Source organism: Aphis gossypii, unplaced genomic scaffold (genome assembly GCF_020184175.1).
Source record: "Aphis gossypii isolate Hap1 unplaced genomic scaffold, ASM2018417v2 Contig00205, whole genome shotgun sequence".
Lineage (NCBI taxonomy): Eukaryota > Metazoa > Arthropoda > Insecta > Hemiptera > Aphididae > Aphis > Aphis gossypii.
This window is the reverse complement of record NW_026083026.1, coordinates 195,512-207,841: the sequence shown is the minus strand read 5'-3', so window position 1 is coordinate 207,841 and position 12,330 is coordinate 195,512. Positions and strand designations below refer to the sequence as shown.

At 38.9% G+C, this 12,330-nt stretch overlaps 2 protein-coding genes across 2 annotated transcripts; one reads left to right on the top strand and one right to left on the bottom strand.

The window, feature by feature from the left end:
* Window positions 1-433: 433 nt before the first annotated feature.
* LOC126553324 (zinc finger BED domain-containing protein 5-like) lies at window positions 434-1,783 on the bottom strand. The gene has a single exon (XM_050208504.1). It carries the CDS (start codon window positions 1,501-1,503, stop codon window positions 511-513), a length of 993 nt encoding a protein of 330 aa, XP_050064461.1. The 5' UTR covers window positions 1,504-1,783; the 3' UTR covers window positions 434-510.
* A 6,603-nt stretch (window positions 1,784-8,386) lies between these two features.
* LOC126553334 (protein NYNRIN-like) lies at window positions 8,387-9,184 on the top strand. Its single transcript, XM_050208513.1, has one exon. It carries the CDS (start codon window positions 8,387-8,389, stop codon window positions 9,182-9,184), a length of 798 nt encoding a protein of 265 aa, XP_050064470.1.
* Window positions 9,185-12,330: the final 3,146 nt, after the last annotated feature.

Here is a 12,330-nt window from a genome sequence, read left to right as displayed (position 1 = left end):
ATCAATTTTATAATAAAAATAAATTAAATAAGCATTATTTAGGGAGTTTTGTTTAAATGTATGTATTATCTCATCAAGATGATTAAAAATATTATAATTAGATTAAAAATATATTTATTATCTTATGTATATACCTAATTAATTGATTATCTATGCCTTCGTCGAAGAAATTATTGTTTCCTGACGTCCTTGCATTGACGCATTCAGATCATTTAGTTTTTTAAATATATCAGCCAAGTATGCCAAAATATAACACCAGTTTTCATTTCGAAAAAAATTTTTGTATACTGGGAGATTTTCTTTTTCAAAAAATAATTCTAATTCTTCTTTCAATTCAATAACTCGATTAAACACTTGACCTCGTGATAGCCACCTTACTTCTGTGTGTAGCAATAAATGTATATGATACGAACCCAACCTAACCTAACCTAACCCATTTCCTTACAAATAGTTTCAAAAATCCTCGTTTTCAATGGCCGAGATTTAATGTAATTTACAATTTTAATAACATCATTTAAGACTTTTAGCATTTTTTTTTCCTAATGTTTTTGCAACCAGAGCTTCTCGATGAATAAAACAGTGTGTTATAATCATAGCTGTATTTTTAATTTTAGCGAGAGTAACAAAACCTTTATATTTTCCGGTCATAGACGGAGCTCCATCAGTGCACACACCACAACAATAATTCCATGATAATCCAGATTTTTCAAAAAAATTATTTACTACGTCTAATATGTCCTTCCCTGTTGTTGTTGACTTTAATTCTTTACAAAATAAAAACTGCTCAACAATATTAGAATTATCAACAAATCTGCCAAAACCTAGTAATTGAGTTTTAGAAGTTCTGTCAGTACTCTCGTCTATTTGTAATGAAAATAATTTTTGATTTTTAATTTTTTCTAAAACAATGTCATTAATATCATCAGCCATTTCATTTATTCGGCGGCTAATAGTATTATTGGAAAGTGGCACTTTGGATATAACATCTTTAGATTCTTTACCTAACATTGTTTCAACCATAACTAAACAGGCAGGTCCTATTAATTTTTCGCCAATAACATGAGAGCTCATATTTTTAGCAATCAGTTCTGCGACTTTAAATGATGCTTCAAGAGCTTTATCAGATATAGTCACTCTTTTTATCATACTATATGCAGCTCTTTTATTTGAATTTAGGAGGCGTTCAAAATATAGTCGTGTTTTTAATGACTCACCCGGATGTTTTGTTGTTAAATGCCTTTTCAATTTACTGGGTACCATTGCTTCATTGCTTAACTTTTCACCACAAACGATACAAACAAGTAAAGGACAGTCAGTATCGCCATTCCACGTAAATCCAAAACATAAATAACTATCAGTATATTTACGTTTGACTTTTAAATTTAAACTTGTATCACTTACTGAAGTGGATTGTTTAATATTAATTTCTAAATTTAAATTGTTGTAATTTCTATTAGCATCAACATCGTTCGTTAATTTAATCTTTTTTATAAATCTATCCATTTTTTAACTACCGTTACGTAATAACATGCGCACGATTATCACTATACTGAATGACTGAACTGCTAAATGACTGCTTATAATACCCGTATCGGGCGTATCGAGTATTATCAAATATTCTAATCTATAATAATAGCTGTGTCTTTCCATGTGGACATTTTATCAATTTTTATTTTTAGGAGATTTCTATTACACAATTACAATGTAAGACACAAATTACACGGCACACCCAAATAATTTCGCGGCACACTTATGTGCCGCGGCACGGCGGTTGGGAATCCCTGCTTTACCCTGTCAATAAATCCTAAATATTTTAATTTTATGATCTTAACTCTATTCATAAGCTAAACAAAATACTATCATTCAAAATTTGTGGACCTTAAATGATTTATAATTTATTAACAATATCAACTCTGAAATAATATATTATTTAATATAGTTATTTATGTATTATATAAATGACAACAATCAACCATCATTATTATTATGGGGAACAACCTGCCCCTATAAAAAATGAGTTCAAAAAAAGTAAGCATGAAAAATTAAATTATTTAACTTCAAACTGATTAATTTTTATTTTTTTTAGATAACAATCAACAACAAAAAAAAAACTAAGAAAAAAAAAATACAAAACCGAGTATGTATATTGTTACCTATTGAGTATGCTATAAGATTAATTTCGCATACCTAATTTATTTAATTTTTTTTTTAAAAGAATGTAAAGTATGTTCGAAAAAGCATTTAGGCCAATGCAGATTGCTGGCCACATACCATAAAAAAAAAGTTAGTATACCTGTATTGGATATTAAATTTTAATTGATTAAGCAATAATAAACATGTAGTTTGTTGTTTAAATTAGAATGTAATATATGCAACATTGGCCACAGGGGCCGATGCTGGTGGCGTTCGGAAAAACAGGTAATTATTGAATTCAATAAAACAGTTTCCTGACTAGGTGCAATTTGAATATGATTATTTTAATAATACATTTTTTTAAATTTTAGAAAACCTAAGAAAAAAAAGATTAGAAAGTTTTTTTTTTAATACTTAAATATCACTATGCACATATCGAATATTTAAATATAATAGTATTTATACTAAGTTTCTGTTAATTATAATCAAAAAATGTCTTCATTTAATTTATTTATCAGTGAAATATTAAATTACTCTATAGTTAATTAAATAATAGGTATATGATAGTGCAATTATTGATATTGCAATTCAATTGAAATCATGGGCACCTATTGGGGGGAAAGATAGGGCACTTGCCCCCCCTGGACAAAAAATATTATGGACTTGTAGCTCAATAAATATTATCATAATATTATTATTATCTTTATTAACTTACATTTGAGATTTTTTTTTATTTTTACCCCCCCCCCCCCCCCCAAAATGTTACCTATGGACGCTCATCATTGAAATAACTAAAATGACTCATTTTTGGTTTTCATAACCACACAATATCAAAATAGTAGCTCGGCGCGGTGCAGTGGCTGAAATTAATCACTCATGTGGTTAAGAGTAAGCAACGGCCGCTACCACTACTACTCGGATGGGTGACCACCTAGGTACGTAGTGCGCAAAAACCTTGCCACATATACACGTGTTCCTAAACCGATCGTACCAACCGTAAAAACACAACCTATCCAACCAACCCTTACCCCTACCACAGTTCATAACCCCTACAATAGCTAATGGCCTTAGTCGCCGGGCTTAAGTTCAATAAAAAAAAAAAAAAATATATCAAAATATATTTATTTACTACATTCAGAATCTAAAATATTTGCAACCAAACATTAAATGTGTATTTATTAAGGATTTTTTTTGTAATTTAACTAAACAACCACTCTCTCTCAAAAAAAAATTCTGAATATTACTGATGTTCATAAAAAAAAAAAAAAAATAGGGCAATATTTCATATATTATTAGTATACTATCGTCCACAAACACCGCAATAGTGTACCACTAAAGAATATTCGATACACTGAAGAATAAGTTTATTAAATATATTATGTCATAGTCAAACTAAGCATTTTACTAAATGACAAATAATCAAATAAGTTCATTTTTTATTCAATTTCACTACCAGTCTAGATATTTAGTTAAATGATTTTAAGAAATTTAAAAATGTAACGATATTTTCTATTAATTTATATATTATATAAAAAAAAACCATTAGTGATGATAGTGAAATTACCTAAATAAAAATGTAATTTAATAAAATGCCTTATTTGACTATATGCCTATCACAAATACACTATTCATATTCATAAAACTATAGTAAATACAAAATATTATCTAATTCTGTTATAGAATCAAGAAGGCAATACTCCAATGGAGGTGGAGGAGATGATTGTTTTTGAATAATAAAAAAAAAAAAAAATCGTTTTAGTTTTTTTTTTACATCCTACCTTCATCATGGATCATTAAAAAAAAAAAAAAACTACCTATAAAAATTACAAAATGTTATAGTACCTGTTCTTATTATACGTTGACTAGTTGGTTGTGAATGAGTTGCTGGTTGAAGCAGGCAGATATGTTAGCCAGCATAACGTATGCACCAATAAATAAGTACACTTTTTTAAATTTGCCTCCTCGGGGTTATAGGACCTGAAAATGTAGGTGAATTATGTTAATTAGTAAACAAGTATTAAAAAGTCCAAGACAAATGTGTCAAAAATTGTAACTCGCAATGTAGGTATACCAAAAAAGTACTCGCCGAAAAGAGTACAACAGTGTTAATAATACATACCATACATTGTGCTATTTCAATTATTGCATTGAAATGTATAGGCTTAGTAAAGTTGCCTATAATCACATATTCACATCAGTTGGAGTTGGAAATTCATTGGTCAAAATATATTTTATTCCAACAAAACAATTTCAATGAAAAAAAAATAAAATAAATCACACGTGCAGGCTACGTTTAATATTCAATTCACAACCACTATAACTAATTAAAATTAATAAAGTAAACATACCTTGACGAAACGAAAGGTAACTCGTTTTATTGGGCTTCGAATGCAAACAGTTCCGTTATTGATAAATTAAACTAATCACTTGGTTATTTGATAATTGATTACACCATATTAACAAAATACAATAAAAATAACAAGGTATAACGTTCAATTTAACCAAAACCAGAAATTGAAACTCACTAAAAACTTGAAAATAATTATAATTATGTGTCTGCCATATTGCAGGCATTTAATACCTATAACGAATAATAGAAAATGTCGGAGCCTCCTCGCGTAATCAGTGTCATCACATATTCACATCTCTCTATCATGTGTCGTCCACGTGGTTCCGAAGAGAAAATATGACACCAATTAATTTAGGCTCGAGGAATATTTTCGGGAAAGAGGACAAGATCCCGGGAACGTCAGGTTCTATCCCGTGCAACCTGCAATAAATATATTGGCGGGCGGTACGGAAGGGCAACCGGACGTTTCTCCGACGCTGGCAGACACGAGCGCCAGCCAAATATTCGGACAGCCGCCCGGGGGGATTTCGAAAAGCCCAACAGCAAGTCAAAAACCGGCGGGCAGCTTGTCGGAGCACGGTGGGCATCAGTCGACCATGCAACAGGGACAGTCTGCGGGGCCGGTAGAGAGCGACATATTTAAAACCGCGGCGGAACAGTTGAAGTTGTTGACACAAACGTTGCCGCAAACGAACGAATCAAAGTCGTTTGAGGCACGTTTACGGGCGCTTGAGGCAAACATGACAAGTTTCTTTACGGAGACACGTCTAGCAGCAGCACATCAGCCACACAACATCACAGTCCCGCGGAGCAACATGCACCCGTCACCGAATCGCGTAACAACTCGTATACACGATAATTACCAGGCGGGCAGGGCGCATGAGTACGACGAAGGCGGCGCTCACCATAGTGTTAGCCACGTCGCCGCCCCGAATAACCGTCCGTTCTTCGCGCGGGAAACCCAGAACGGCTATACGGGTCACACAACGCACGCGACGCACTACACGCCGTACGAAGCACGCACACATGAACGTTCGGTGTTAATACCGTACGAGGACTTGCGTACAGCAAGAGCCTCGTTACCCGAGTTCACTGGAACAAGGGCCGAGGACTCCGTACGATATATAGATAATACTGAGGCGATTTTGGTGCAAGCTCGTATACACCACTCGGGTTGGTGCAGGGCGGTCGAACCGCAATTAAAAGGAACGGCGAACACACTCACCTCACCGGTGACATGTGTGTGCAACAGCAACCGGCTTATGGGGTAGCCGCAGGTGTAGGGACAAAGGCAACAGAGACACGGGTGTTCACCTACCAGGTGACGGGGACGCGAACACACACACCGCGTATACCCCCGCATTAGGTCAGTCTACGCACGTAAAACCACAGGCGGGTACAGAGGCAATCGATAGGGTCAGTGTGATCATGGCGGTTAACGCCAACGATCAAACAGCTCCTGTCGCGGTTCAGAACCAATTGCTCCGCTCGATCAATGGTAATACGACTAATAACGGTACATGAACACGCCCGGACAGAATTCCGACCCCGGCGGTCGAACTCGAATTCCCGTCAGGCTCCGTAACAGCCCTATTAGACTCGCAGGCGTAAAAATCGTACGTAAACCCGATAATAGCCCGCAAATACGGCAAATCACCCCCCCACGGACCATCAAACAAAGTCCGGATGGCGGACGGTCACACTGCGACAACCAGTGGCACCACCTCATTCGAAGCTAGAATAGGAGCACTCGAGATACAATTCGAAGCAACTCTTCTAGACAATTTGTATTGCGACGCGTTACTAGGACACGACTTCCTTGTCAACAATGAAGTCTCTTGGGATTACGCCGCGTGTACAATACATATGGGTAGGCAAATTCGTACGTCGGCATGCTGGAAAGGGAAGGTTCAACCACCCGCCACTAGCCCCGACTTGTCACAATTAGAATTTGGAAACGACACCGAAACTCGCGCGAAACTCACCAAAATATTATATAAATATGCGGAAGTATTCAGTGAAAAAGTAGGACGTACCAAATTAATTGAACACGAAATTTTGCTCAAAAACCCATCACCTATCGCGCTAAAACCATACCCTTATCCACAGCAAAAACAAACTGCAATCGACGATATGGTGCGCGATATGGAAACTCAGGGCCTCGTAGAACTAAGCACCTCACCGTGGGCTGCACCAGTAGTATTGGCAAAGAAAAAAGACGGAACATTTCGTCTCTGTGTCGACTACAGGCGGCTTCACGACGTGACGGAATCCGACGCGTACCCCATGCCAGATCTTAATAAAATGATTAGGCAGATGCGGGGTGCGAAAATTTTCAGCATTTTCGACCTGAGGTCGGGTTACTGGCAAGTGCCACTACACGAAAATGCACGAAAATACACGGTTTTCCGAACACGTAGTGGTCTATTTCAGTTCCGAGTCCTCCCCTTCGGTTTAAAAAATAGTCCTATGACTTTCGTGAGACTCATGAACGAGGTCATGAGGGGTTACCAGGACGATTTCGTACAAGTTTATCCAGACGATATTGTAGTATTTTCAAGGGACGAGTACGAACACCAGGCTCACTTAGACAAAGTTCTCGAGCGTCTCAAGAGATTCGGACTAACGTGCAATACAAAAAAGTGTAAAATCGGTTTTCGCGAAATTTCATTTTTATGGCACATTGTAGATTCGGAGGGCATAGTAAAACAACCGGAAAAGTTGATATGCATTGACAATTTTCCGGTGCCAAAAAAGGTTAGGGACGTACGTAAATTTTTGGGCGTGTGCAACTGGTACATCCAATTCGTAGATAATTACGCGGATACCATAGCACCACTCACTAATTTATTAAAAAAGGGGGTACGGTGGAAGTGGACAGATGTAGGGCAACGCGCGTTCGAATCAATAAAAAACGCGCTAGTCCCATCACCGAAATTGTCACCACCCGATTATAGCAAACCGTTTTGTCTGCAAACCGATGCAAGCGAAATAGGAGCGGGTGCGGTACTTTTCCAACGGGGTGACAGATCGGAGGAAAGGCGCATAGTGTCCTACGCAAGCAAAAAGTTTAGCGAAACGCAAAAAAGTTACGCCGCGGTTGAACGCGAGTGCCTAGGAATAATCTGGGCAACAGACAAATTCCGTCCATATCTAGAGACCCGACGTTTCGAGCTTCTAACCAACAATTCGGCACTAACATGGTTACACAGGGCCAAAGACAGAAATTCAAAATTAACACGTTGGTCATTACAACTAGCTAATTTAGATTTCAGTACGGCACACGTCCCGGGAATACAGAACGAAGCTCCCGATTTGTTATCCCGCGACCCGGTACCGGGCCCAGCCATAGACGAAGACCGACTCGAGGAAAAATTGGTAGGGGCACCAACAACGCCAACAACCGACGTTGACCTCGAGTCCGACCGTATCTTCTCTATGGGAAATAACCACGATAGTGACAACACGCCCCTCACCGCGACAACGCTCGAAAAGTGACAGTCTCAGGACGCTGCAATTCGCGACGTAATCGCCAGTCAACAGGGGGACAACCCAACTCGGAACGCTAAGAACGCAAAAGCAGGGTCCTGTAACTATATTTTCTCCGACGGCCTATTACGCGTAACCGTAGGGCCCCACACACCCGTCGTGATACCGAAAACCAAAATACAGCACGTAATTTGGAGGTGTCACGATCACGTCTTGTCCAACTACCCGGGTTGGAAAGAGACGTACCGGGCAGTTCGACAACGGTACTATTGGAAAGGTCAAAAGAACGACGTCAGGTCATATGTCGGTGCGTGCCACGTTTGCGCGTGCACGAAACCACTTAACTCGCGTCCAAACGATCCGATACAACCTAGAACTCCCCGACAACCGTCGGAAGTTATCAGTATTGATCTGATGGGACCATACCCACGTTCCGGTAAGGGAAAATCATACATACTGGTAGCAACCGACTGTTTTAGTAGATGGACCGAGGCTTACCCCCTAGGAACAGCAACCTCTAAAACAATAATCGAAACACTAGAACGCGAGTTCTTCTCACGTTTCGGTTACCCGCGCTTGTGTCTCAGTGATAACGGCACCCAATTCGTATCGAACGAAATTTTAAACGCGTTAGAACGTTGGGGAACACAGGGTTGGACAACTCCGATTTACCATCCGAGGGCCAACCCGGTCGAACGCCGAAATCAAGATTTGAAAAAAGGGTTGCGCGCCCAGCTGGTTGATGGCAACCACAAATCTTGGGACATAAAACTACCCGCAATTCTATTTTCGATACGGAACAGGTGTAACGAACAGAAATGCTACTCACCCGTGGTCCTCGTTCTCGGTAGGGAATATAAAAGACCCGGAGATTGGGCGCTGTCAAATTCAACACCGGTCAGTATCGGGAAATCGCAGGAAGAAAGGGTAGTGCGTGAGCAACATGTTTTGGGCAAGAAGGTAGGGGTACAACCGAGTGCGAACACCGCGACACCGGTGAAGTTCGGCAAGGGCGATGTAGTAAACTACAAAGCACACCACCTATCAAAGGCACACAAAGATTTCCACGCCGGATTCGCACCAAAGTGGTGGGGACCGGTAAGGCTGGAGAGGCAGGTCGGGAAAGGTGTTTTCCTCACCGACCAACAGCCACCGCGGAAAATACATGTGTCCTGCCTAAAACGCGCACCGCATAACGAGATTGCCAAATAACACAATACACGCTAAAATTTATTATATATATACATGTGTGTTGTACCCTAGCCGCCGTTTTACAGGTTCCGCAGAGTATCATGAGTGGCCGACAATCCGAGGGGCCATGGCAGCCGTTAGCTGACCTGATCTGTCGGTTGGGGCTGGTCAACGAGGGCGACGCACCGCAGACGGCAGCGCAGGTGGCGAGGATGTCCACCGCACAGCTGCTACAAGACCCGGTGCGGGCGGCGATCTATCGCCGAGGTTGGGAGGACAAGACTGCGAGCATCCAAAGGACACTGCAACAACCTCCACAGCCGACCACTCGCCGACCACAACCGACTCCATCACCGGCCCGGTCACAAAGGCCGAGCCCCCGACACTCGCCGGCAAGACGGCCGCAAAACCAGGCGGCCGCCGGTACGGCGAGTCGACCGAGCTTCACGACACCAAGGGCGCTGGCACCGGCGCCCAAGGTGTCCGGAGCGACTCCTCCCCCACCGGTGGCAGTGAAGACGGAAGCACAGCAGGCGAGGAACTGTAAGAAGTTACAACAGCTGAAGGAGAAGAGGAGGGCCAGGAAGCTATCGGCAAGCCAACAACACAGGCTAGCCAAGCAACCTGCGCCCACTTCGGACCCGGAGGCCGCCTGCAGTGACCCGTCGGAACCGACACCGGTGGAAACGATGGAGGTGAACGAACTAGCGCCCAAGAGTGCGAAACTCGAGGAGCCGGCACCCTCAACCAGCCAGGAGCAACCAGACCAAACCACAGACTCGCGCGACACCGCTGAGGATGCCTGGCTGGCCGCTGCAGGCCTACCGTTGGAGGAGTTACCGGATACGGTGTACGACAATCAGTTCTACACCCCGGTGACGTCGCCCCGACGGGAGTAAGGGGAGGGGGGCTAGGAAGGCAAGGCTACCTCAAGCCACAGGCGAGAGGTAGACCAAGCCAACCCACACCACGACGCGACGCTCGGTGCAAGTACGCCCCGTGTGGCGGTTTAGGGGGGGAGTATGACACGGTACGCAACGGCTGCCAGTACAAAGTACAGGCACCGCAGCGACCGGTCTACGACTTTATCAACCACCACCACGGGTGACGACGACGCGACATCGTCGACTCTCCCTACACGCCGCAAAGGCTAGTCGGGACGGAAAGACAAGTCGGGCCGGACGAGTGCCGGCCGTCGGCGATCGGCCTCTCTTGCGTCAACCGTACTACGGACAATAACCACGTTCCGAACGCCGACACAACTTTACTGTTTTTTTTTACGGCAAATTCTCTTATTGGCGATCGCGCCTTGTTGGCTTTGTGTTAAAAATATTTTGACATAGGTATATTTTATACGTAATTTATTGAAGTTATAAATGTCAATAAAAAATTGTATGTACGGTCAGAAAACTTAAAAATTTAAAACAAAGGTCTCAAACATTTTACTTGAAGTAAAAATACGACATTCGCATAAATGTTTTAAAATATATATATTGTAGTGAAATTGTTTGTGGTAATTCATTGAATTGTACCCATTGCGAAATAATAATAAAAAAGTAATACAAATGTATTATATATTAAGAACCAAAATCTATACAGTTTTCAATATCAAAAGTTAAATAACTTTAGATTCTGATCTATAGTTTATTTAAATATTTTATTTAACAGTTGATTAATTGATTTTAAATATTATATACACTAGGTTTATTCTTTCGCATGTAGAAATGATAGCTGTAGTAGATAATATTAAATATTATATTATAATTAATAATAAAATTTATTACTAGGCCGACAGTGACACCGTTTCAGCACAGAGCCTCAGAATCCTTTTTCTACTTTTTTTGTATGCAATAATTTTTTTATTGAATTCAAATATAGCACATCAGATGAAGTTATCAATTATATGCTACATGTTACACTAGATATGAATACATAATAATAATAATTTTAATTACAATGAAATAGTTAGATAGTATGTTCTATGTACAGGTAACAGAAAACTATAAGTACTAATCTATATAAATCTATAATAATTATATAACTACTAACTATAAAGATTCAAAACATAAAATATATAATATTGTAATAAATTGTAATAATATTACCCATACTTAACATTAGAAAGTCTCCCTATTTTATTTTTAGATTTTAAATTTCCAAAATAAATATTCAAATCTTTCCTTTATTCTATTTTTAGACATTATATAAATATCAATTATTTTATACTAAAAATATAATTTATAATTTTGTGTTCAAAACACAACAATTGAATTGAACAGTGTGCTGTGTCTTATTGTCTACTGAACACTTGAGTACCTAATTTTTTTATTATATTGTTTAATTTCACAACTTTTTTTTAATTATGAGTGAATCAAAAAAAAAAAAGATTAAGTGTACTGTGGCGATTTTTTACATATTTTGATCCACATTATGCAAAATGTGAGATTTTTAAAGTCAAAATTTCGAATAGGACAACAATGTCAAATTTGAAAAAGCACATGGAGGTGAAACATCCTTTGGTTGATTTGCAGATCTATAATAGACCACAACAAGAAGTAAGAACATAATTCAAATTAGTGGGGACGTACATAGATAGAATTGTTAATGATTGTTTTTTTGAAAATAAAATGTCTTTAATGTATATAATAAAAAAAAAACAAATATTAAACTGCTTCATTTAGTATTTTTAGTATTTGTAACAAATATTTGAAAAAAGTAAATATTTTGGTTTGTGTGTGTCCCTTTAAATTAAATAATTTAATTTAAATATATTATAAATTTTTGTAATCCTTAGGAGACACAAATTGTTCAACACTCGCATGATTTAACAGGTCAGTGTATGGATAATAATGTTAACATTGTTTCACTTAGTGAAAGTACTTCTGAAGTAGCAAGTACTAGCAATATTGCTAGAACTTCTGAAGTAGGAAGTACTAGAAACATTGTTAGAACAATAAAAAGAAGTTAACATCTTTACACACATATGTTCCAAAGAAAATATCTGCAACTGGTAAATCAAATTTGAATGATAGTTAACTAAAACTTTTTTTATATAGATTGTAGGCCATTTAGTATGGTAGAAGATAAGGGGTTTAAAGATTTTGTTAGGATGTTAAACCCTGCATATAATCTTCCAAGTAGACAGACCTTGTCAAAAACTGCTTTAC

Bases quoted from the DNA above. Each gene is read 5' to 3' on its own strand.
- LOC126553324 (XM_050208504.1), bottom strand. From the start codon at position 1,503: ATGGATAGATTTATAAAAAAGATTAAATTAACGAACGATGTTGATGCT.
- LOC126553334 (XM_050208513.1), top strand. From the start codon at position 8,387: ATGGGACCATACCCACGTTCCGGTAAGGGAAAATCATACATACTGGTA.